A 23,818-nucleotide genomic window follows, 5' to 3' on the forward strand; every position below is an offset into this window, starting at 1 on the left:
AAGTCTTCTGCTCAAGATCACACAGTTCAGGGTACTTCGCAGTAAAGTTCATAGCACAGATTCCGGACGAGTTTGGTTGGTAGAGAAGATAGTTCAAAGAGAAGAGAAGGACAAGCCCTCGGATTGGAGAAAGATTTCAAAGACTTTCACCACAATTGAGCGAAACGCACAACCGGATTTGCACAGGACCTTATAACGGAGAGGGGGCTGTAGCTGAGGCAGACGTTCCTGGTACTTCCTGCAGGCTCACGGTTCTTGAAGTGACTGTTGGACTGATCAGAAGTAGGAAGACTGGAGGGTCCTTCACTACCCAGGGAAGAGACCAGCAGCAGCGCCAAACAACGAATAAAAGGTGCACTCCTTAAAACCCAAGCAGGGTCCGACCTTCCTGGCTATCCGGCCCACTGTAGCTCTGTACGGCGAATTCGACCAGAGGAGGGGTCCTGGCTTGTAGTTTGGGCAAACTGGTTGGTCCCACCAGCTCAAGTGAAGAAGTTTCCTGGAGGATCTTCTCTGTCGTCGGATTTGGAGATTCGGACCTGCAGCAGGGCTTCACTGGGTGGTTCAGTCATTGTAGGGGTCCTCTTCTTCCAGTTCCTCGTTGGTTCTTTCGTTCCAGTGGCGACTCTGCTCTTCCAGTCCCAGAGACCTGCTTTTTATGCAGTTTTCCCCCATTCATACAGCCTGACTGTCAATCACACAGCAGAGTGGCTGGCCTGGCAAGGCCAGTCCCCTTAGCCAATCAGACAAGTGTGCGACTTGGGTTACCAAGGGAACCCATGGCAGGGGTTCGAAGATCCCTCCCTCACATCCTGCCTACCTAGACTATCAGGCGCCTTAAGCGGGGCTTCTGTGCAGAAGCCCGTGAAAAGACAGCGAACAAAGGAGTCATCCCCGGTTTGGCACGCAGAGAAAAACACGAGAAAGACTTTAACAAAATGAAATGGCGACTAAACCCAGCCGGAACCAAAATGAAACATATATGGTCAAGTAGGTTTTATTTTCGAGGCTAATATAATAGCCTAAAACATTACCACGGTTATGTAAGATAACCGTGGTAGAAAAGTTAGGGTAGATACCACTGCCACCAGCCAAGTCTTAATGTTAAGGGAGCGAAACAAGGTTCCAAGAGGCACAGACAAAAAGGGGTAAGAGTTAACCCTTTCCAATACTCCATGTAAGATGGGGTGTACTGGGTCTGTGGTTTAAAGTGACTATGGGCCTCATTACGAGTATGGAGGCAGCCACGGTGCTATTAGCACCATGGCTGCCTCCATACCGGGCTCCAATACCGGGTTCCTGCAATGAGGAATTACCGGGTCATTCCGACATTGGAGGACCCGGTAATTCCTCCTTGCAGGAACCCATCCCCATTCCCATTTGAGCCCCCATAGGGCTCAATGGGAATGGGGAGGGAGGTAATAACGGGCACATTACGAATGGCCCGTTATTAGCTCCCTCTTCCCCTTGTGGGACCCGGAAAGGGCGTCTGGTTTCACCATATGTCTGTTCCGGGTCCCGCAAAGGGAACCTCGTAGTAGGCGCTCCCGTAATGAAGGGTGCCGGTCCCGTACCGGCAACCTTCATTACGGGAGCGCCACCCTTGTAATGAGACTCCATATAAAGTTAATGGCAACTTTACCTGTTTCTGGGGGACAGTAGTCAGCCCTAGAAAAATTGAGTCAGTGGGAAGTCTCAAAGACAACCCTGTGTCACTGCACTGAGGGTGCTGTGTAACACACACAAAAAGTGGTGCACATGGAGTAGGTGAGGCTCCAGTGCCCAAGATCACACAGAAAGTAGAAATACACATAGCAAAACACATGTAAGAGTGGGAAAAAAGGCTCACACTCTCACCAGGTGAAAAAAATAAATCCTAGAAATCCAGCAAAGCTGCTGGCGACTCTTTAGCTAAGGGAAATCAACCATTTATGAGAATTCTCCTTAACACCGGTATTACCAGCACCGTTGTTACTGGGCTGATAATACCAGCCATTTTTTTACAATAGGTTGGCGGATATACCTTCAGCTCAGAGCTGGAGGTAAATACTCCACCCTTCAGGCAAACTTGTAGTTGGCTGGTCCAGAAAAGTGTCGGTATATATGTTATTGTTAGGGAGAATTCTCAGAAATGTGCTAAATCCCTCCACCTTAGAGACCCCCAGCAACTTTGCTAGATTTTGAGGACTTGATTTTTTTTTAACCTGGAGATAGTGAGACCCTTTCTCCCACTCTCTCTTATGTATTTTAATGTGCATTTTACCTCTGTGTTTCTTTTGGATGCGGAGTCTGACAAACTCCATAGGCATCATCTTTTACATTGGCCCTCATTACAACACCGGCGCTAAACCATGGCGCTATTAGCACCATGGTTGGTGCTGGTGTAGTAATGGGTCCGCCATGGTTCAATGGGGAATTACCACCCCATTCCAAGGTTGGCAGGGCTGTAATTCCCCATTGAACCATGCCCTTCCCCATTCCCATTTTTGCCCCATAGGGCTCTATGGGAATGGGGAAGGCGCTAAGTACGGTACCGCAAATTGCAGTACCGTACTTAGCACCAAGGTCCCTTTGCGGGTCCCAACTTTAACGGCTGGTGTAGACCAGCCGTTAAGGTCGGGTCCCGCAAAGGGACCTCGTAGTAAGGCGCTAAGTTTTTAACGGCGCCGCAGCCTTTTACGGCGCCGTTAAACACTTAGCGCCAGGGTCGTAATGAGGCCCATTGTGTCACAAAGCACATTCAGTGCAGTGACACAGTGAAGTCTTCCAGATTTCCCAAAGGTTTAAATACATTCTCTGGGATAAACTACTGTTTCCCAGAGCAATAAAGTGAAATTGACTTTACTTACCATTGTAACTTTCTAGACCCAGCACACACTATCTTACAATAGAGTGCTGGAGGGGTTACCTAGTATCCCCTATGTCTAGCTCCTCATGTAAAATTTTTATGTTACCCTTTTCTCACTGAATGGCTGGTGGCAGTGGTTTCATTTTAACTACCATGGTGTCCCTTTACCACGGGCTGCGTTCACAGCTGCTGAAAAGCAACCATGGGTGCCATCTTTGTCAAAATGGCCCCCAGTCTTCTTTTTTCACCATTTCTTTGTGGAAAGGTCCTTCTTGAGATCTACTCTGTGCGCCAAACCAGGTTTGGTCTCTTTGTTCATTTTGCCTTTGGCGGGATTCATGAGGGAAGCCTGCCTCTGGCTCCAGGTTGTCTGGGTAGGCAGGAAGTGAGGGGGGCGCCCAAAACTCCCTGTGCTTAGTCTCCTAGGAGACCCAAATGCACTCTGTAGTGATTGGCCGGCTGACTGTCCGGCAAGGACAGCCACCCTGCTGGGTGATTGACAGCTAGGCTGGAATGAATGGGAGAGAACTGAATAAAAGTCTAGTCTTTTGGCTTGGAAGGCAGAGTCGACCACTGGACGGAGGAACTTAAGAGAGCTTGAAGAGGACGCCTGCTGCAACTCCTGGACCGTTGGTTTGAAGGGTGAAGCCCTGCTGCAGTGCCGAAACACCAAGTTCGCATCGACAGAGAAGCCCCTGTAAGGACGACTTCTGCCCTTGAGTTGGTGGGACCAATCAACTCCAAAGTAAGCCACCGGGACATCCATCTCGGAGCTGGTTGAATTTCATCATTGTTGCTGCTGGAAACAGTATAACCAGGGAGAGGAACACCAGATTGTGTGCGTTGCTTTTAAGATGGCCTAGAGCTTTTGGAAGATCCTGCGGATTCCCAGAAAGCAGGACTGACCGAGCCTGAGTGCCCTCAACAGAGTGCAGGACTCCAGAAGCCAGGAAAGTCCATCTCGACAGCCAGGAACTGCGGTGTTGCTATTTGCGGTAGACGCGGGGAGCTGGAACACTGAACAGCCACTGAAAGTGAAGTTTGCCGGTTGCAAGTTTTCCCAGTGCATTGCAGGGGTCCCCTGATGTCCTCCCTCTTGTCCCCACGACTGAGGCCCAGGAACAGTGAGATCTGCAGAGCTGCACAGGAACAGATGCCATCAGCTGCATCTTGTCTTCATTTCTAAGGTACTGTAAAAAAAAGTCTAAGAGAATTTACCTCTTACTGTAGAGTTGCTTTGAAACTTCTACAACTCACAAGTCTTATCAGCTTGTGGCCCTACATTTGATTCTTCTTTTCATCAAAGACTCCTAAGAACTTGTGCAAAGACTTTTCCATTTACTTACCAGAAGTGCTTCATCCTATACAAGACTTTTGCCCATTGACTTTGGCTTAGCCTATCGAATTGTATGACTCTTCTTGAGGGATCCAAACGTATTTGCCTGCTTAAGAATATTTGTGGTCTCTTGTTCTAATAACCTTTGTCTTTTATCAAGTTCTACAAGTGATCTAAATGCCAACAGTAAGATATTAATGTCCCCAGCACCCTAGCTATTGAAGTCACCTGTGGGTGTAGGTTGTGTCTGTGGGCCATCTCAAAAGGGGCTTTACTGGTTTAGAAACTAAGAGTGTACAGTATTGAAGTGTATTTGTGTGTTACTATTATATTGCTCCCTTCTGAAGAAGGCTTTCTAACTGGCTCATAATCAAATTGATAATTGTTTATGCCGGAAACCTTGAGCATAAGAGTTTATTTGAATACCTGTAACTGTAAACCTCTGTGTAACTCCACTACAGCTCACATTTACCCCTCTTGAGATAAGCCTGGCTTCTCAACACGCTACCAGAACTGTGTAGTGCAAGCTTATACCAAAGGTTGGGCTGCCTATACCTTTAGTCAGAGTTGTTTGTAGTGTTCCCAGCGGATACTGCATACACACTTTGCCTAACAGTTATTACCAGCACTTTATTTCCAGACCGGCCAACTCACAATGAGGACAAAAATTGTCTAGAATGATAGCCTGCTTGTCATCAGACATGCTTCAGTAAAACATAGAGCACATTCCATCTGTTCCATGCCATCCCTGGAAACTGCTGCTCAAAGAAGGAAAGCTGAATTTGATAAGAAGGCCAAACATAGGAAGGGTGTCATTCGGTCAAGTCTGTAAATAGGTGTGTCAGAACCTTTCAAATACGACCCATCATGCTCAAGGGTGTCAATACGGTGCATTAACCTTTGTGTGATTTGTGTGTATGTTGTGTCAAAAAGGTTGGCAGTGGGGGTTGGTTCTATTTCTTACTCTGTAACCGTCTCAATTGCTGCATCACACCATTAGCAATTCATTTTGCATCTCCTAGCATTTCGTTGTGCCTCTTAGTCCCTCTGTATACCAGTTTCTTAACAACACATCCATTGCATGCTTCCCTTCTCCCATCCATCTTTTGCGTTTTAACTGTTTCTCGCCTCTTACTCAACACATGAAAGGCGAAAGTAGGATTATTCTTCCTAGCTTTCAGGACGCTTTGGAGGAACTAAAATCATATGTTTTTAAACCTGTTTGTAGAAGTTCCCTGCATATACAGCGGAAGGACAGCGAAGCTGAAGTTGAAATCCATAGTACATGTTAAGTATTATAATCTCTACCCTTGTTCCCCCTTCCTGGTTCGTCAGGTACCGCTCTCCATCTGCAGTGAAGCCTGCCCTCCAGGACACAGGAAATCGGCTATGGAAGGAAGGCCTCAGTGTTGCTTTGACTGTGTGCCATGTTCAGAAGGGAGCATCGCCAATCAAACAGGTGTGCCATCTTAATATCATAAACCCACTCAATTCCCACTTCCTTTGAGCTGTTGCAAGGAGGCACTTCTCGCTTTATTATCCTATCATCCTTGAGAGCCGCCGCTGTGCTTGGGAGAATCACCTTAGTGCACTTATCTGGAGGTCAGTGTGCGACACGTGTGTCCCATCTAAGGCATAAGCCGGGGTGAAACTTTGTGAAGTTCCCTTCGGCCAGGATGTGTGCATAACTGCTGAACCCATATGCATGCATGTTTGTACATTGCCGAACCCATACCCTCACCCAGAATAATTTGGATCACACATTGTTTGTCAAGTGTTGGCAATAAAAGGCTGTAGGTTTTATTGTACAGATATGGTTATGCAAATAACAATGATCACATATCATAAGATAATAACAATACTTTTGGGCACTGTGTCTTGGAGTTACCCCCTCTGGCCCGTGCCCGCCTTTTCATGTCCCACGACTTGTTGTGGGCACCGTACAGTGCCCTGTACTTCTTTTCTTTTGTTCTTCTCCCTTATTTGTAGGGTGGGAGGGTTTTGTGGTAAAGAAGAAAAGTTTTGGAAGGCACTGAGTAAACAGTGCACCTCCTGAGTGTTTGGTCCCCGTTCAGGGTCCACAAACTGTTTGTGTTTTCTCAGAGCATGTCGCTCTGTATTTATAAGACCCACGGAAGCCCTGGGTCTTTGATCTGTATAGTAGTGGGGGCTGTTGTGTTCCAGCCCCTGGCCGGATAGCCGACTATCTGGCCCCCTGGGAGGGGCAGGTCTTTGAAGCTGGCCCTGCCTGCCTGTTGGTTTCCTTCGGTGCTTAGCACCTAGTTGCCTGAAGGAAGGGTGAGGTGATTGCTCACACCTCACCCTTCCTCAGCATTGTGCTGAAACAGACTGCGTGTCTCTTCGACTGTGGGGGGAGGAGAGGAGCAGTGAGGAGGAGAGGTTGGGCTGCCCCTCTCCGGGCCTGCTGATGGTAACAGCAGTTACCCTGCCTCGCTTTGTGAGGCACTGCAGCATTGCCCAAAAGTTAGGTTCAGGGTGATACCCTCCCCACCACCCCAACCCTGCTGCAGCGACCTGTGTATAATTGCAAGCTGTGGGTTTCAACCCCAGATAGGTAGCTCAGTTGGTTGATGCCGTACTCCATAGACATGTGTGTAACCAGCAATTCACAGCCCCCATGGGATACACCCCTCGGCACAGATCTATGGGTCAATGACAGGTCACGTGTGTGAATTCAGGCATGGAGGACTGACCCCTTCGCATTTCCGGGGACTAACAAACGTGTTAATGTTAAACCATTTTAACAGCCCAGAGAGGCAGTGCCGTTGAGGTGTGCGGGTGGCCAGTATGTCTCACCTACCTTTCACGTAAACTGCCTTTTATGAAGGTAGCCCAGTCGCTTACAACATGCTTCAAGGGTCTGAAGGTCAGGTTTGGATCCTGGAGGAGAACATTTGACATTTCAACCCTCGGCAGCCGTTGCAACCTTCGAGTTGGGTAACAGCTCATTTTAAGAGCACCAAGAGACAGACAACCCATTGGTTTTAGCAGGATAAATTTGGTGGTCACTAAGCCCAATGCCCTACTCCAAAGGAATCATTTTCTTCAGCAGCCCCAAATAATGAGTTTATTTGTTGCATGGATTCAGTGCAGGTTGTCAGACCAGGGGCAGGTGGTGGAGTTGTTTTGAAAGCCCTGAAATGATCACATTGTTTCTTGTGAATAGGTGACGCCAGGACTGTAGCCACCTTTTTACAGCACAACGCACAATGGAGGCTCACTTAATTTCAACGCTTTACTTCCGGTGTAGCTCAAAAGGGAGAGTTGCTCTGCATCTGGGCACATATTGCACAATGTTCGCCAGTTCCTGTTCTGTAGGCCCCGAAAAAATTGGGAGCCAGTATTCTTGCACTACAAATATAATAACACTGACCTAGATACACGTTTCACAGCAAATCCTACCTAAGGGTCAAAATGAAGAGTTTCCCAAAACTTACTGGACCTCATTACGACCCAGGCGATAATGGGTTAAAGGAGCCGTAAAAGGCTGCGGCGCTGTTAACCTATTAGCGCCTAATTACGAGGTCCCTTTGCGGTGGTGTAGACCAGCCGTTAAAGTAGGAACCCGCAAAGGGACCTTGGTGCTAATTACGGTGCTGCAATTTGCGGCACCGTACTTAGCGCCTTCCCCATTCCCATTGAGCCCTATGGGGCAAAAATGGGAATGGGGAAGGGCCATGGAGGAAGGGGAAATTACCGCCCTGCCAACCTTGTAATGGGGTGGTAATTCCCCTTTGTCCATGGCGGAGTCGGTAACTTACCGGCATGGACCATGGTGCTATTAGCACCATAGGCTTCCGCCAGGGTCGTAATGAGGCCCACTGAGTCTAACCTGTCAAACTCTGGAATTATCTTCCAATTTGGATTTTCTGCATCCAGGAAAACCTCACATCCAGAAAATGCTTAAAACCTGGCTAATGCCACCATGTGGAACTCGAAGCTTTCCCTGGTCAAGTCAGCTAGCAACAAAAGATCTCCTGCCTGCCTATGAACCCAACTACTCTCCAAGCACAGCGCAATATCAAACCGGCTGGAGTTCCAGTCATTGGGTCACATACCCGGTAAACATGAGCAATGTCTGTACTTGGCTCATGGCTGTCAACCTTCATCTTCCTAGCATACATGCAAACCTGCTACTTGTTCATCTGTATTACAGTCATACTAATACGAAGGTGGCAGACATACAGCAGGAGCTAGATACCCTGTTTACGGATTGGTCTGGGAGGGATGAAAATGAATACATTGTTGTTGGTGGGAGCATGAATGCTGCCTGTGTACCATCACAATCCACAGGGGGACTGACAACTACTGCTAACAATTTCACTACCCAATCTGTACGACAGGAAGCAGCATGGAATCAATTTTTCGAGGGGTTGGACTTTCGGGTATGCTTACCAGGGGAAAAGGAGGGGAGAGACTTCTATACGTGGACGAGGTGGGCAGGGGGGGTCATGGATTGACCATTTCTTTGTGACTGAGGACTTGGCTCAATTGTGTGAACCAATGGAGAAGGGGGACCCCTGTGGTAGCGATCATTACCCGATAACTTTGGCTATACGCCTTCCCCTCACACCTCGTCATATCCAGCATGGAGCAGCCTTCATCTCACTAGAAAGAGGGGGCAGACTGTGGAGTGGAATGCCAGAGCATACAGGACCTTCAGTACCATATGGGAAAATAAAATGCTGAAAATGGGGCTGAAAGGTCTTAGGTTAACTGCCAACACCTACACCTGCACCGTTTTGAAATGCATCAAGTGTCTTACCAACAGGGGCCAAATTAGTGGATAAGAAGGCATTGGGGCCAAATTAGTGGAGAGAAGGCACATACTCACCCCTTTGATTTAAAGGTAAAGCAGGCAAAACAGGCGAAGAGGTAGGCCATTAGAACCTCCCTCAAAACATCCGCCGACAGAGCCGCCTTTCTAGTGGCGATGAGAAAGATTGTTGGCAACTATAAACTCTCCCTTAGACGCATTAGCAGGGAAAAAATAATCGAACAGAACCAAGAGGTGTTCAAGACTCTTATCCAGAAAGATACTGTACATTTCTGGAAAATAATGAGGGCAGTTACCAATGGGGCCCAGAATTGCTTGGAATGTAATATCACAGCACATGAGTGGGAACGCAACATTGCTAACAAATATCCGACGCCATGAGAGGAGGCGGGCGAGATCCAACTAAGAGCCCAGGGGCCGAACCAAGGGGCTCTCCAATGGGCAATCGATGACTTTCTGTGGGCAATTGGTAGGGCCAAGCCATCAAGGGCCCAATAATATACCTCCAGCCCTAATTAAATCTAATCCAGACCTTTGGGCTGCTCCTTTGCGAGACCTATTCAATCATGTGTGTCAAACCCTGACAGTTCCCGAAACATGGAGGGAATCCACAATTATCCCAGTTTACAAACAAGGAGATAGGAGGGAACCTAAAAACTTCAGACCAATAGCCGTGCTGGATTCTTCCAGCAAGATTTTCAGAACTCTCCTCTTAAGGGAGCTTAAGGGACAAATTACATCTCGAGGTCTGTACTCACAGTACCAAATAGGGTTTCGAACGGGTATGGGGACCTCTCTAAATGCCTTTGTCATGTCACATCTTCTAGCGGCCGTGAAAAAACAAAAGGTAGGGACGGTCTATATGGCATCGATAGATATGTGCAATGCCTTTGACACAGTAAGGAGAGTTAGGCTCTGGAACAAACGTCTGTACATGAACCTCCCAATAACGTTGGTGCAGTTGTTAGCCCTGCTGCATACCGACACTACAGTTAGGGTGAGGTTGAGCAGGGAGGGAGCCATGACGGACCCCATTGCTACGCACATATGTTTGCGGCAGGGGTGCATTATGGCTGCAACCCTGTTCAACCTCTATCATGCAGACCTCAAGCATGTCTGGGATGGAGGTACCACCAATCCTGCCAAGCTGGGCTCAGTGTCACTAGATTGTATTGTGTTTGCCGATTACATAGTTCTGTTCGACTTGACACAGATGGGGCTTCAGAAGAAGCTAACCCTTTTCTTTGACTATGCATTGAAATAAAACCTTAGGATAAACGGCCAAAAATCGAAGGTTATTGTGTTCTCCAGCAAGAGACGGCCTAAAACTGTGATGTGGTGTGTGGGTGGTAATCCTCTACAAAGGGTGGTATCCCTCGGGTAGCTGGGTTACCATATCACCAACATGAACTCCAGGGAAAGTTGGAAACTTTTGATCAGGGGGAAATGCCTGCCTTTACTAGAATAAATGAAGAGGGTGTACTCCCAGCTATGTCACTTTTCACTCAGGCCTCTGCTCCATTAGTATCTCTCCAATGTGGAGGCTACATTGCTATATGGTCTGGACCTCTCCATGCTCGACTTGGGAGACTTTCTCGATTCCATTCAGGGAACGCTCTTGAAGAAAACCCTGGGGCTGTCTAACTCAATCCCGAACTCAGTCATTAGGCAGGAGTTCGGGTTAATATCACTGGGTGCCAGAGTTACTTGGAGAAAGATGGCTGAGTATGCAAAACTACTGAATCCGCCTTCTATGTCTCTCTACCAGATTTGGGGTGTGGAACAGACGAGAGAATCGGGGTCACCATCACAAACTTTAAAGAGCAAATTAATGAAACACGTGCCCCAATAGGATCAACGAAGGAAGAGCTCTCCTACAGCTTGGTCACAGTAAAGAACAAGTAATGTAAACAATATTGGGTGGCGTCCTCTGATCAGGCGGGAATGTACAGTTCATATGGCGAATATAGTAAGTTCCTCTCTAAAAGAGAGGAGCTCCCAAAGTACATCTCGATTTTCCCTTGCCCTAAATTGCGAACAATCTATCTGCAATTCATGTTAAATCAAATTCCCACCCTGGAGGGGACAAGTAAGTGGGGGCAGGGCTTGAGTGATCAGTCATGTCGACTCTGTAGCAACATGGATGCCAAAGAAACCATCAAGCATTTAGTAGCAGATTGTCCGGCATTGCACCATGAAAGGAAAAGACACATGGGGACGGATATTGTCAACACATTTATGTGGTCTGGCTTGATGGTTGGCCAGCTACAGAGCTACATTTTGGCTTTGTGTGGTCTCCTTGCTTTGATAACTTGATAACGAAAAACATGAAGAGTGGGGGACTAGAAACTTTAACTTGCAAAGACTACTCTGCAAATTTGCCTGTTCAATTGACGTTGATTGATTTCATTTTGTGACATTTTGTAAGTCGGAAAAAGAAAATATATTGTAATCTTGTTGAAGAATGTTTTGTTTTCTTTTTTAATTCTTCTGATTCTTTTTACCTTTTTGTTTAGTAGTGAAAGGTTTATACAGTAATGTCTGAACCAAAACACTAATAAACAAATTAAAAAATAAAATAAAATAAATGTCTGTACTTGTAACAGTTCTTAGTTCGGTCGCTGCTTTCTAACAGACAGATTGGAGCAGAGCCAAACCTGACAGATGGCAAAGCCAATAAGGTGACTTCAGCTTTTGCCAAGTGTCCCCACTGGGATTGCCATGTTTCAGTGTGACCGCTAAAACCCACGCATAGGCTGCAGTTAGCACCAAGCTGCATCCGTTTTCAGAAAATGACTATTATAAGAAGGTGACCTAAGTGACACTTTTATTATTAGACTTTGGCCCTCATTACAAGTGTGCTGGTCGGGTACAAATGGCAGTAAAAATGCAGCTAATTCGGGCTCCAGCATTTTTACTGGACGGGCACACTTCAAGTTTGCCGGTGGGGTACACAGATCTCCCAGCAGACTTGCTTTCTAAGGGGTGAAGCCTATTTCCTTGATCCATTCTAGAGGGCCCGTGGCTTGGTGCTTTGTTGGGGGAGACATTGGTGGTGATGGTGAGGCAAGTGCAGGGGCGATGGATCTAAACTCCTGCACCCACACGCATTCATCAAGACAGACTGGCATTCATTCTTGCACTGGCCACGCAGTGATGATCCACTCCACTTAGGAGGTTGCAGGAGTTCAGCCCTATGTCTGCAGATCTAAGGTTCATCATTGGCTGGACTTTGGTACACGCATTCCCAGGAGTGCAGCGGCACAGGGGAACGAACTCCCCTTAAAGGTCTGATATGCACAAATTGAAGTAAACATGAGAAAGTGGGCAAGCAGTGGCGTGGCCAGACTCTTTTGACTGGGGTCGCCCAAGTGGGGCACTGACTTATGCAGGAGTGGCATGAAGTACGAGCTCACACACGCACACATTTATTTATTTATTTTGCAATTTATATAGAGCACCAAGCCTGAGGGCATCTAGGTGCTAATGATCAGAGTTTAGGATAATAGTGTGGCACCTGGGGTGGCCGATCAGATTCTAGGGGTAACATGTGCCACGCCAGCTTCAACATGCACTGCCAGCAATTTAGTTTGGGAAACCTGCACACGATTTCAAACAGTTTGAGACTCTCGTCAAATAACTCAACGAAACAACAAGAATGGCACGTCATATTGTTGGCACCTTATAGATTTGGCTTTTGCAAGTTAAGTGCAGAATATTATTCCCACACAAGGAGAGGAAAGAGGGAATTGGCTGCACACTTTTAGTAGAAAGAGAATTGGACCAGTCAGTATTCTTCAGTAAATTGGGGTTAGCATAGAGTATAAAAAAAGGTCTAGTTACTAAGAAACCAGGTCAATCCTTTATGGGTATTGGACTTCCAGCCAGGTGCACCGCTGAAATTGCAGGAACTATTGCCTCAATCAGAAAGAAGCAGCTATGAAATTGAGTACTACCCATCTCTGGGTAAATGGACCATGCCCTGTAAATTCATGACATTTTGTTTTATATTTAAAAGTGAAGTTTTTAGTAAATTCCATCAATAAAATTAAGTCACAAAGCATAACATGAATAAATAAGTCACGAACAAACGAATGAATTGAATGCCTTGCATTTTCCTTTTTGGTTTTATATGCTGTGTAATATCATTACAAGAGTTCTATGGTTAATGTGTTGATCCAAGTTTTATTTTCTCCCCTAGATTCTGCAGACTGCATGAAGTGCCTCGATGATCACTGGTCCAGTGAGCTGCGCGACAGATGCATCCCAAAATCTATTGTCTTTCTTTCCTACGAGGAGCCTCTTGGCTTAACTTTAGCGTTGATTTCCATTTTCTTGTCTCTAAATTCTACCTGTGCTCTTTCTGTCTTTGTTAGGTACCGGGACACTCCCGTGGTGAGAGCCAACAACCGTGGCATCAGTTACCTCCTGCTCATCTCACTGATGCTCTGCTTTCTCTGTGTAATGTTTTTCATTGGCCATCCCATGAGGGTCACCTGTATGTTGCGGCAAATCATCTTCGGTATCATCTTCTCCCTGTGTGTTTCTTGTGTACTTGCTAAAACCATGACAGTGGTGATTGCTTTCAGTGCCACAAAGCCTGATAGCAATCTCAAGAGGTTCTTAGGTCCACAGATCGCCTACACCATCATTCTGGCCTGCACGTTCATTCAGATTGCTATTGGCATTGCTTGGGTGAGAACATCTGCTCCATTCCCTGAACGCATCACCAGTTCTGCCATGCGGGAGATAATTGTGGAATGCAACGAGGGCTCCATCGTCTGGTTCTACTGCATGTTGGCATTCATGGGACTCTTGGCCAGTGTGAGTTTCATGGTCTCCTTCCTCGCCAGGAAGTTACCCGACAGCTTCAACGAGACCAAGTTCATCACCTTCAGCATGCTGGTGTTCGTCAGTGTCTGGCTCTCCTTCATTCCAGCCTATCTCAGCACGAAGGGAAAGTATCTAGTCGCTGTGGAAATATTTGCCATTTTGTCCTCTAGTGCTGGTCTTCTATTTTGTATATTTTTACCAAAGGTTTTTATAATTTTTTGGAGACCAGAGAGAAACACACGAGACTATCTTATATCAAAATCAAAGCTAACTATGAAAAGTAAATAAAAAACAGGTCAAAATTGTGTATGGTCATTTGTTCTCCGTTAGTTTGGCTAGCTGCAAAAGAAATATGTGGGCATTTAGTATGCATGTCATGAAGTATATGACTGCTCACCAGCCTCACCACACACTAAGACATATTTGAGACAGATGAACTTGATGGTTTGTCACGTACCAGCGATGACTTAATTAAAAAACAAAGTGGAAGGTACCAAAGAAACTGATAGCTGCATGGGCATAATTTTGGGAGGGGGACACCATTTTTCTCCCTCTTTTGGCAGGGGCATCTTTCCTTTTAGATGTCATGTCCCTCCCAACATTTTCAGGAAAGGTACTCCACTGGATAGCTGACTACACATGAGCTTCCCTTCTGATATCTTTCGCAGTTGGATGCTTTGTTGGCTTATGGCTATGTACATTGGTGAGAGACATAAAGATATGAAAAAACAAACAAAAGCAAAATATGAAATAATTTAAAGGAGCTGCCATCCAATAATCATTCGACTGTCATGTACATTGGTCTACAGATGCTTCAGTATTTGCATTTAAATGTATTCAAAGAAAAGTGACGTTGATTGTTCCTCGGCAGGAAAAGGGACTGCTTCCTTATCCGAAGCCCATATTTAGCATGTCACATTTCTATCCAAGTATCCTGATCTTAAACCGACACCGAGAGCAGATCTCCTTGTTATGACCTCCAACCCCACATGGAGAGTTACACTTTCCCCTCTGGGTATTTGAGGAAGAATGAGGAATACCGCTAAAGGAGGAGTCAAGGTGCCCTGTTGCCTTCTAGTCACTCACGTCAATAGACTGAGATGACCATGTTAGGACACATTAACGGTTTCCATAATGCCAAAGTACGCAAATATTACCCGTTTCTATAATGCTCCAGTATGCTCACATGACCATTTTCTACAATGCCACTGTACTTAACAAATTCACCCCTTTGCTTGTTTCCATAATGCCCTAGTTAGCCTACATTACCTGTTGTTGTAATGCCCCGTTATGTCGATATGGCTTGTTCACATAATGCCTCAGAATCCCACATCCTAATTAGGTTTTGGCTAAAGTGACCCATTACAACATCCTGGGAGCTACCATGCTTCCAGGAGGGGTTAACATGCAACACCACTCCATTTTTTAATAAACAACGAAACAAAACACATACCTCTAATTACCCACTACTACTCCTACAACCACTCTACTAATACACCCTTTATTAACCTGGGTGAGTGGTTTCACTATTACTGAATGCCGCCATTGTTGATCCCCCCCTGGCACCATTTAAAGCATGGCCACACTATGCAGGATCACATCTTCCCATCGCCACTTGAATGGGCCATTTTAAGCAAGTCCAGGGTCTGCAGGATCCCAGTCTTCATGGGGATGGCTACTGAGTCCACATTAAGCAACTGCGGGTCTGCAGGAGACAAGTCCGACATCATCCATGGGCAGCTATTCAGGACAGTTCAGTTCACAACTCAGGGCCGGCAAAGCCGCACCTGGGGAAACCCAGGGGCCACATCGGCCAAGTCCAGAGTCAGGGGGCAAGCCCGCAGCAGGGCACCGATGACAGACAAACAGGCCACCTTTCGCACCTCCCCCTTCACATGGGGGCTGCTGGCTTTATGTTTGGCCAGCATCACAGTTTTTCTCCAGCATTGGATCTTTCATGGATTCACATGCTTAGAATATTCCCCATCGTCAGGCTGGGAATCCCCGGTACATTATATAGACCCTTTCCAGTAGGAAAACTTTTTCGACGCTTATGCGTCCTATCCACCTCGTTTTGTATCATGCGTGCCCGCGCCGTCAGGACGCCATGATATAAATACAGGACCCGCCCCCGCGCTCCCTCAGATTTCAACCGTCTTTCAAAGTAGTGGGATCCTCGTGGTTACTGCTAGTCGAAATTAGGTTGTATTTTCGCTTCGGCGACGTTACATTCTGGATAAAATATGTCAGGAAAAGCTTTATTTCGCCCTTGTGCGACATGTGGACTCAAAAAAGTCTATGAAGGTGATGCTCACATGGATTGTATCTACTGTCTCCACCCGCACCACACGGCGGATACATGCGAGATATGCCAGGGTTTCTCCCAAAAAACCCTTAAAGACCGGAAAAGAAGGTTGGTCGACTGGCTTAACGACGGAGCGGGTGCCTATCCGGCATCAGAAGTTGGCTCCACGACCTCCAGGAGCAGGTCGGAACCTCCCTCGAAGAAGGTGCGGCCTGTCGAAAAATGCCCTGCGGACAAGCATACGGGAAAGCATGCTGGGTCTTCCTCATCACACAAAAAGTCCTCCTCCTCCTCATCCTCTAAGATGGAGAGGCAAGCGGCAACAAAACCCTCCTCAGGGGACCGTCCTAGGTCTTCCGTGAGTCGAGACTCTTCAGCCGGGAAGTCGGCAACGAAATCAGCTACGAAGTCTAAAGGCTCGGTGCCGGCTACTTGCTCGTCGACCCCGGTGTCGTTGACGATGCCTATTACTATTCAGGCAGCAGCGGTGGGGATTCCTTCATCGACGGTGACTCAATCTATGGCCTGGCAGCCAGAGGTTTGTGACCCGGTCCCCCCTGAGGTCCTACTGCAGCCAGACACGGCCTTGTCGGTGACGTCGGTGACGTCGGCGGAAGGAGAATGTGACAGGGTTATGCAGCCGTCGGACTTGGGCTTACGGCCTTCCAATACGTCGACGACGAGTGCGAGTGGGGGTGTGGTCCCTCCATCCTCGACGTTGCTGACCCCCCAGACGGTTTTGTCTCTGGATGTGCTTAATACACTTCAGAAGCTCCTGCAGCGTCTGGATACGCAGATCCCTCAGCCTGGCACTTCATCGTTGCTATTGTCTGCACCTTCCGTCGACGAGCAAGCTCAAAAGCCCGTCGGCCTCCCAGGTGGTGAAGGATCGTCCTCGAGCGCAGGAGGAGGGTGAGCTATCGGAGTCCGATTCTATACGAGGTGACTCAGGGTCGGACATTTCCCTGTCACCATCGAGAGACCCAACATGGAATTCGGATGTAGAGGTAGAGTCTACGAGGAACCAGGCACAACCATCTCCTCCGGATGATGTGGGAGCCTTCCATGCAATGATGGGAAAAGTGTGTTCTGAGTTTGGCTTAATTCCTGAGGAGCAAAAGAAAGACTATTTTCTTTTTGATCACATGGGTCAAAGGAGGAAATCGGTATTTGCCATCCCAATCCTGGACCACGTGTGGCAAGAATGCCTCAAGACGATGCGTCATCCGTTCTCGGAGCCGGCTATTAAGGGGCGTATTGAGAAAAAGTTTAAAGCTCCGGAGTCCACTCCAAAATGTCTAACATCACAGCCTCTGTCAGACTCTGTGGTATCGGCGGCAGCGGCTAGGAAGGCCAGAGTACAGCAAAAATGTTCAACCCCACCAGAAAGCGAGGCCAGGAGGCAGGACGCCTTTGGAAAAAAGGTGCTCTCAGTCGGCGCCACGACGGTAAGAGCAGCCAACTCCTTGGCGATTGTATCACGATACGATAGGGAGATGTGGCATAAACTAGCCCCTATCCTAGAACAACTGCCGGAAGAACATCGAAAAGCAGCCATGTTGCTAGTACGAGATGGTGAGGAGGCCTCGAACCATGCAATTAATATTGCGGTGGACCTAGCAGAGTCTGGTTTCAAACAAATCAATCATGGCGTAGTACTACGTCGACAAGCGTCGCTCAAATGTACTACTTTCAGACCTGAAGTCCAATTCAAAGTCCTGGACATGCCATGTGAAGGAGAACATCTGTTTGGAGACAAGGTAGATGAAGCCTTGAAGGGGATGAAAGAAGACACGGATACCGCTAGGTCTCTCGGCGCCCTCCAGACAGGTAGAAGTTTTCGCTCTTTTCGCCCCTTCAGGGGTGCTTCCGGAAACTCCCGCTTTGGAGCCTCTAGGGACCGTGGATTTAACAGGCCCTCATACTCCTCACAAGGTTACAGACGTGCATCCCAGTCGGCACGTAGAGGCAGAGATTATCAAGCCTCCAGATGACGCGGCTCGGGTCCCTCGTCGACGAAGGACAAGCAAACCAGCAACCAATGACGGCCTTCGGAACGTCCTGGGAGGTCGAGTCTCTCATCATATCGAACAATGGAAATGCATCACCACAGATCGATGGGTTCTGGACACGATTCGCATGGGTCATGCGCTACAATTCAAAAACAAGCCTCCAAGTCTTCCGCCAGTGTTTTCGGCCCAGCCCCACCTTCGAGTTCTACGACAAGAGGTGGCGCTTATGCTGCAAAAAGGAGCGGTAGAACGGGTTCCCGTGGCACAGGAAGGACAAGGGGTTTATTCCCGGTTCTTCGTTGTCAAGAAGCCAAATGGAAAATGGAGGCCCATTCTCGACTTGAGGGTACTCAACAAATGGCTAAAGAGCTCAAAATTCAAAATGCTAAAGCTCCAGGAGGTTATCAGGTCAGTGCAACCCATGGATTACCTGTCGTCGCTAGACCTTCAAGACGCGTATTTTCATATCCCAATACGTCCACGACACAGGAGATATTTAAGGTTCATCGTCGTGCGAAAGCATTTTCAGTTCAAGGTCCTCCCGTTCGGTCTCAAGTCCTCCCCCAGGACGTTCACCAAGTGTTTGGCCCCTATAGCTGCCCATTTAAGGAAGGACGGCCACCATGTCTATCCCTATCTAGACGACTGGCTGGTTAGAGGTTCGTCCATGGAACAAACACGAAACAGTCTGGGGGCCACGATGTCCCTCTTACAGGAACTGGGCTTCGCGATAAACTTCAGCAAGTCCTCCGTAGAGCCTTCGAGGACCTTGGTCTTTCTAGGAGCGGAGTTTCATACGCACACAAGCCTTGTAAGACCGTCCAGCGAAAGAATACAGAAGCTACAAAGCAAGGCGTCGGAATGGAGATGCGGTACCAGGGTGTCGGTGCGCAAATACATGTCCCTGCTAGGGACCATGTCATCCTGCATTCCGTTGATAAACAACTGCCGTCTGTTTATGAGGCCTTGCCAGGAATTTCTAGCGGACCGTTGGGCGCAGAGCCAAGGTCGCTGGTCCGACAGACTGGTCATCGACGAACAACTTTTACAAGCACTCCGTTGGTGGAGAGCTTCTACTCATCTAACGAAAGGAATGCCTCTGGTGGAACCGGAGTTCCAGAAGACGGTGGTGACGGATGCATCGCTGAGCGGATGGGGAGCTCATCTGGATACGTTACAGGTACAAGGCCGGTGGTCGTTACAAGATTCCTCCCTGCATATCAACCTGCTAGAACTGAGAGCAGTGCGGTGGGCTCTAAAATCTTTTCTTCCTCAATTGAGAGACTCTGTGGTGCGTGTCATGACGGACAACACGACTACAATGTTTTACATAAGGAAACAAGGAGGAACACGTTCCAGGTCCCTGTCGACGGAGGCACAGAAAATCTGGCATTGGGCCCTGCAACACAACATGCTAATCTTGGTGTTCCACCTGCCAGGTGTGAGAAATGTGGAGGCCGATGCCCTCAGCAGGGAAATGACACGAATGGGTGCTGAACGACCAGCAACTACAACACGTATTCAAGAAGTGGGGACATCCTTCCATCGATCTGTTCGCGACGAAGGACAACAGGAAATGCCCGCAGTATGCAAGCAGATGGCCTCAGCAGGGCTCACTGGGGGATGCGTTCTCCTTCCCATGGACGAACAAATTCCTGTACGCATTCCCTCCTTTTCCTCTTATCCGGAGGACGTTGCAATGGATCCTCAAGTACCCATGTCGGGTGATTCTGGTGGCCCCGTATTGGGCCAGACAAGTGTGGTTTTCAGACCTGCTGCACCTAGCGGCGGCGGAGCCAATGAGGTTCAGGAAGATTCCCAACCTTCTGTCTCGACAGGAGGGTATCGTTTGGCATCACGACCCGGACAGCCTCAAGTTGACGGCCTGGCTCCTGACTTCGCCGAATTTGGTCAGCTAACGATTCCGGAGGAGTGTCGTCGTATTCTGCAAGCGGCAAGAGCACCTTCCACAAACACCTCATACTCGTACAAATGGAGGAGTTTCTGTCAGTGGTGTGTGGATCAACCAGGTTTGGTTCCGCAGTCGATTACGCCGGAACAGCTCCTTCCATACTTGCTGTTCTTAGCTCAAAAGGGCTTATCGGTGTCGTCGATAAAAGTACACCTGGCCTCCATCTCCAGGTTTACCCGTTAACGACATTCCGCACCATTATTCAGCGACCGCCTGATTAAGCACTTCCTTAAAGGTTTGTTTCGGAGTTTCCCTCCCGAGAAGAAATTTCCTCCGCCGTGGAGCCTCAATCTGGTGTTAGCGTCTCTTATGAAACCTCCTTTTGAACCAATGTCATCATCGTCTCTAAAGTTTTTGTCGTGGAAATTGGCCTTCCTGGTGGCCATCACTTCAGCTCGACGTATTTCGGAAATCCAAGCTCTAATGGTAGACCCACCATACTTAAGAATTTTCAAGAACAAGGTGGTCCTTGCCACAAACCCACAGTTCATACCGAAAGCTCCTTCAGTGTTCCATAAACATTCCTCTATTGTTTTACCTACGTTTTTTCCAGAGCCATGCTCGGGAGCGGAGCGCACGTTACACACATTAGACGTGAAAAGGGCTCTCAAGTTTTATCTTCATCGCACGCAAACTTTCAGGAAAACGAGGCAATTGTTCGTGGCCTATGGTTTTGGTGCTAAAGGCAAAGCCATTTCAAAGCAAGGACTGTCAAGATGGGTATCGTCTACCATTTCGTACTGCCATTCCAAGGCTGGGAAGCCTCTTCTGCGACGCCCAAGAGCTCATTCAACTAGAGCGGCGGCATCGTCGACGGCGCTGTGGTCTGGAGTCCCTCTAGGGGACATCTGCATGGCGGCTACCTGGGCGGCTACACACACTTTTACCCGCCATTACTGCCTGTCACAACAACATGCCGAAGATACTCGGATGGGACAGGCGGTGCTTCGACACCTATTCCAATAAGGTAAGCCCCGGTTGAGGGGTTAGATCTTGTTGCAATTAAGATTGAATATTGTTCGTTTCCTATGTTAACAATTGCTGATGTGTACACGACCATAGGGAACGGGCATTGTGAGGAAAGTATGTGGGTTTGCATGCACGCCTCCTCTTTTCGGGATGGTACTGCTATGTAATCTATTCTAAGCATGTGAATCCATGAAAGATCCAATGCTGGAGAAGGGAATAGTTTCTTACCTGTAACTCCATTTCTCCAGCATTGGTATCTTTCATGGATTCACATGCGCCCGCCTGCCTCCCCTGGGCATGCAAACTGGTTCCCCCACTACTTTGGGGGCCGAAATCTGAGGGAGCGCGGGGGCGGGTCCTGTATTTATATCATGGCGTCCTGACGGCGCGGGCACGCATGATACAAAACGAGGTGGATAGGACGCATAAGCGTCGAAAAAGTTTTCCTACGGGAAAGGGTCTATATAATGTACCGGGGATTCCCAGCCTGACGACGGGGAATATTCTAAGCATGTGAATCCATGAAAGATACCAATGCTGGAGAAATGGAGTTACAGGTAAGAAACTATTCCCTTCCATTCACCGCCGCGGGCCCAGTTGTTTCCATGCAGCCACCTCGCTGCTCTTCGCCTGGGGTGGGGGAGGGGCCGGCGGCTCACTTCTTTGTTGCAGCAGAGCCGCATCTTCCTCCTCACAGCAGGGACGGGGAGGCGGCACCAGTCTTATTTTGTTTGCGGGCCCAGTTGGAGTCGGGCCCGCATACGTTTTCCCATGCGGCGGTGTACGCCGCTCTTCATTGTGGCAGGGCAGAGACCATCGCGTGCGGCTCCTGACAGTGGGGGTGGGGGGAGGGCAGCTCCTCCTCATCGCTGCAGCCTCTCCCTTTGTTCTTGCGGGCCCAGTTGGTGTTGGGCCCGCCTCTTTTGTTCCTTTCATTTGCAGGCCCTGTTGGATTCGGGCCTGCAGCATCGTTTTTTCTTTGCGCGCGGGCCCAGTTGTTGTTGGGCCCGCCTCCCATGGGGCCGCATCAGCTGTTTGGCGGCCCCTCTCTGTTTTCGGGGCATTCTCCACTTTCGCGTAGCCGCACAGCGCGTGTTGCAGGTGGGGGAGGGGCAGGCAGCTCACCACGTTGTAGTTGTTGGGGGAGGGGCTGGCAGCTCACCTCCTTGTTGCGGCCTCAGCTGCACAACACTTCTTGGGAGGGGGGGCACCCCGCTGTTGGGCGGCACCCGCCCCGCTCCTGGACCGGGGCCACCTCGCTCTTGGACCGGGGCCGCCTCAGCTGTGCGGCGGCCCCCACCTCTTTTCCTGGTCCTCGCGGGGAGTCCCCCATCAGATGGGAATGAGGGGCAGCCGACCTCACCATTGCGGCGGATGCCTCTCCATTGCCTGTTGTGGGGGTGTGGGGCCTCACCCCTCTCCCCAACGCGGGCATCCGTGTGTTGCGGCCACGCCTCCTCTCATTGTGGCCGACGCCACCCATTTGTTTCTCCCCCTCCCCTGCTGCGGCAGAGTCTGTGTCCAGGATGGGGGAGGGGCGCAGCCACCCACGCGGCCGACGCCGCGGACTTCCTCCGTCTCCCTCAGGGGACGGGTACGCAGCTCGCCCACCATGTTCACTACGCGGGGCCCAGTTGGAGTCGGGCCCGCCTCACCATTTCCTTTCGGGGCGCGCGGGGCCCCTCTTCCTCCTTAGCGAGCCCAGTTGGAGATGGGCCCGCATCCATCTCTTGTGTGCGGTGATGTTTTCCGCACATTGTCTGTGCGGCCGATGCCGCGGGGCACTCACACTCCCCCCGGGAAGGGGAGAAAACAGTTTCCTCCTTCCTGGTGGCGGTGGGGGCAGACGCTCCTCCACATGCGGCCAACGCCGCCTCACACGTAGGGCTCCAGCCCTCGTCGCCATTGTTGGGGGCTGCTCCGGATCACCGGGCAGCCCCATGCTCAGGTCGGGTGGCACCCGACAGTATACACACTTAGGCGGCGCCCATGCCGCATACTCAGGGGTGGGGGTTCAGCCCACCCCGCTCCAGATCACCGGAGCTCTGCACACGTGGCCAGGTCCACCTGGCCACCACAGCCCCGGCCCTGGGGGCACCCAGGCCGGGGTCGCATCCCCAACCCGCCTCACATGGCTGGGGGACCCACAGGGACGGTGTTGCCCGGCAGGGGCACCGTCCGGACGGCGTTGCCCGTCAGGGGCACCGTCCTTACCAGCCTGGTGCAACAGGAACGACGCTGGAGCCAGAATGGGAGTGACTGGCGAGCCGGAAGCGGCTCGCCTCTTTTATTATGTTGGTCGCGTGGCTACTGCCACGTGACCCATTACAACATCCTGGGAGCTACCATGCTCCCAGGAGGGGTTTACATGCAACAGAAGGGAGATACGGTATATGAGGAGAGACTCAGCCTGCAGGTGTTCTTCGCTTTGGAACCCACCCATTACACACCCGTGTCTAAGCTTAGACCTATGGGCTTTAATCTAAAATTTCCACCCATCCCCGCCCGGGCCACTCCCACCAGGGGTTCTTTTGCTTTACCTTTTGTCCGAAGTAGGTCAAATACAGCTTTACACACCTGTATTATGTGTGAAAAACGCTACTAAAGTGAGATATGTTAAACTGCTTAATTTCATAATAAAATAGGACATTTAGAGCTAAATAAACAACATGTGCAACGTTCACATGTTTAATTAAAATTGTTCTCTCTCGCTGGCTTGGTAAAAAAAAACGTTTGAGAACTGAA

At 49.1% G+C, this 23,818-nt stretch overlaps 1 protein-coding gene across 1 annotated transcript in view; it reads left to right on the top strand.

Annotated features, from left to right (window-relative positions):
- Window positions 1-14,103, top strand: part of LOC138553513 (extracellular calcium-sensing receptor-like) — a 421,273-nt gene extending 407,170 nt beyond the window's left edge. Inside the window, exons 6-7 of the mRNA XM_069642542.1 lie at window positions 5,520-5,643; window positions 13,184-14,103. Of these exons, the coding sequence (XP_069498643.1) occupies window positions 5,520-5,643; window positions 13,184-14,103 (1,044 nt within the window). The remainder of the gene's footprint in view (window positions 1-5,519; window positions 5,644-13,183) is intronic.
- Window positions 14,104-23,818: the final 9,715 nt, after the last annotated feature.

The sequence above is a fragment of the Ambystoma mexicanum genome, unplaced genomic scaffold, assembly GCF_040938575.1.
Source record: "Ambystoma mexicanum isolate Mex_15411 unplaced genomic scaffold, UKY_AmexF1_1 Mex_scaf11, whole genome shotgun sequence".
Taxonomy (NCBI): Eukaryota; Metazoa; Chordata; class Amphibia; order Caudata; family Ambystomatidae; genus Ambystoma; species Ambystoma mexicanum.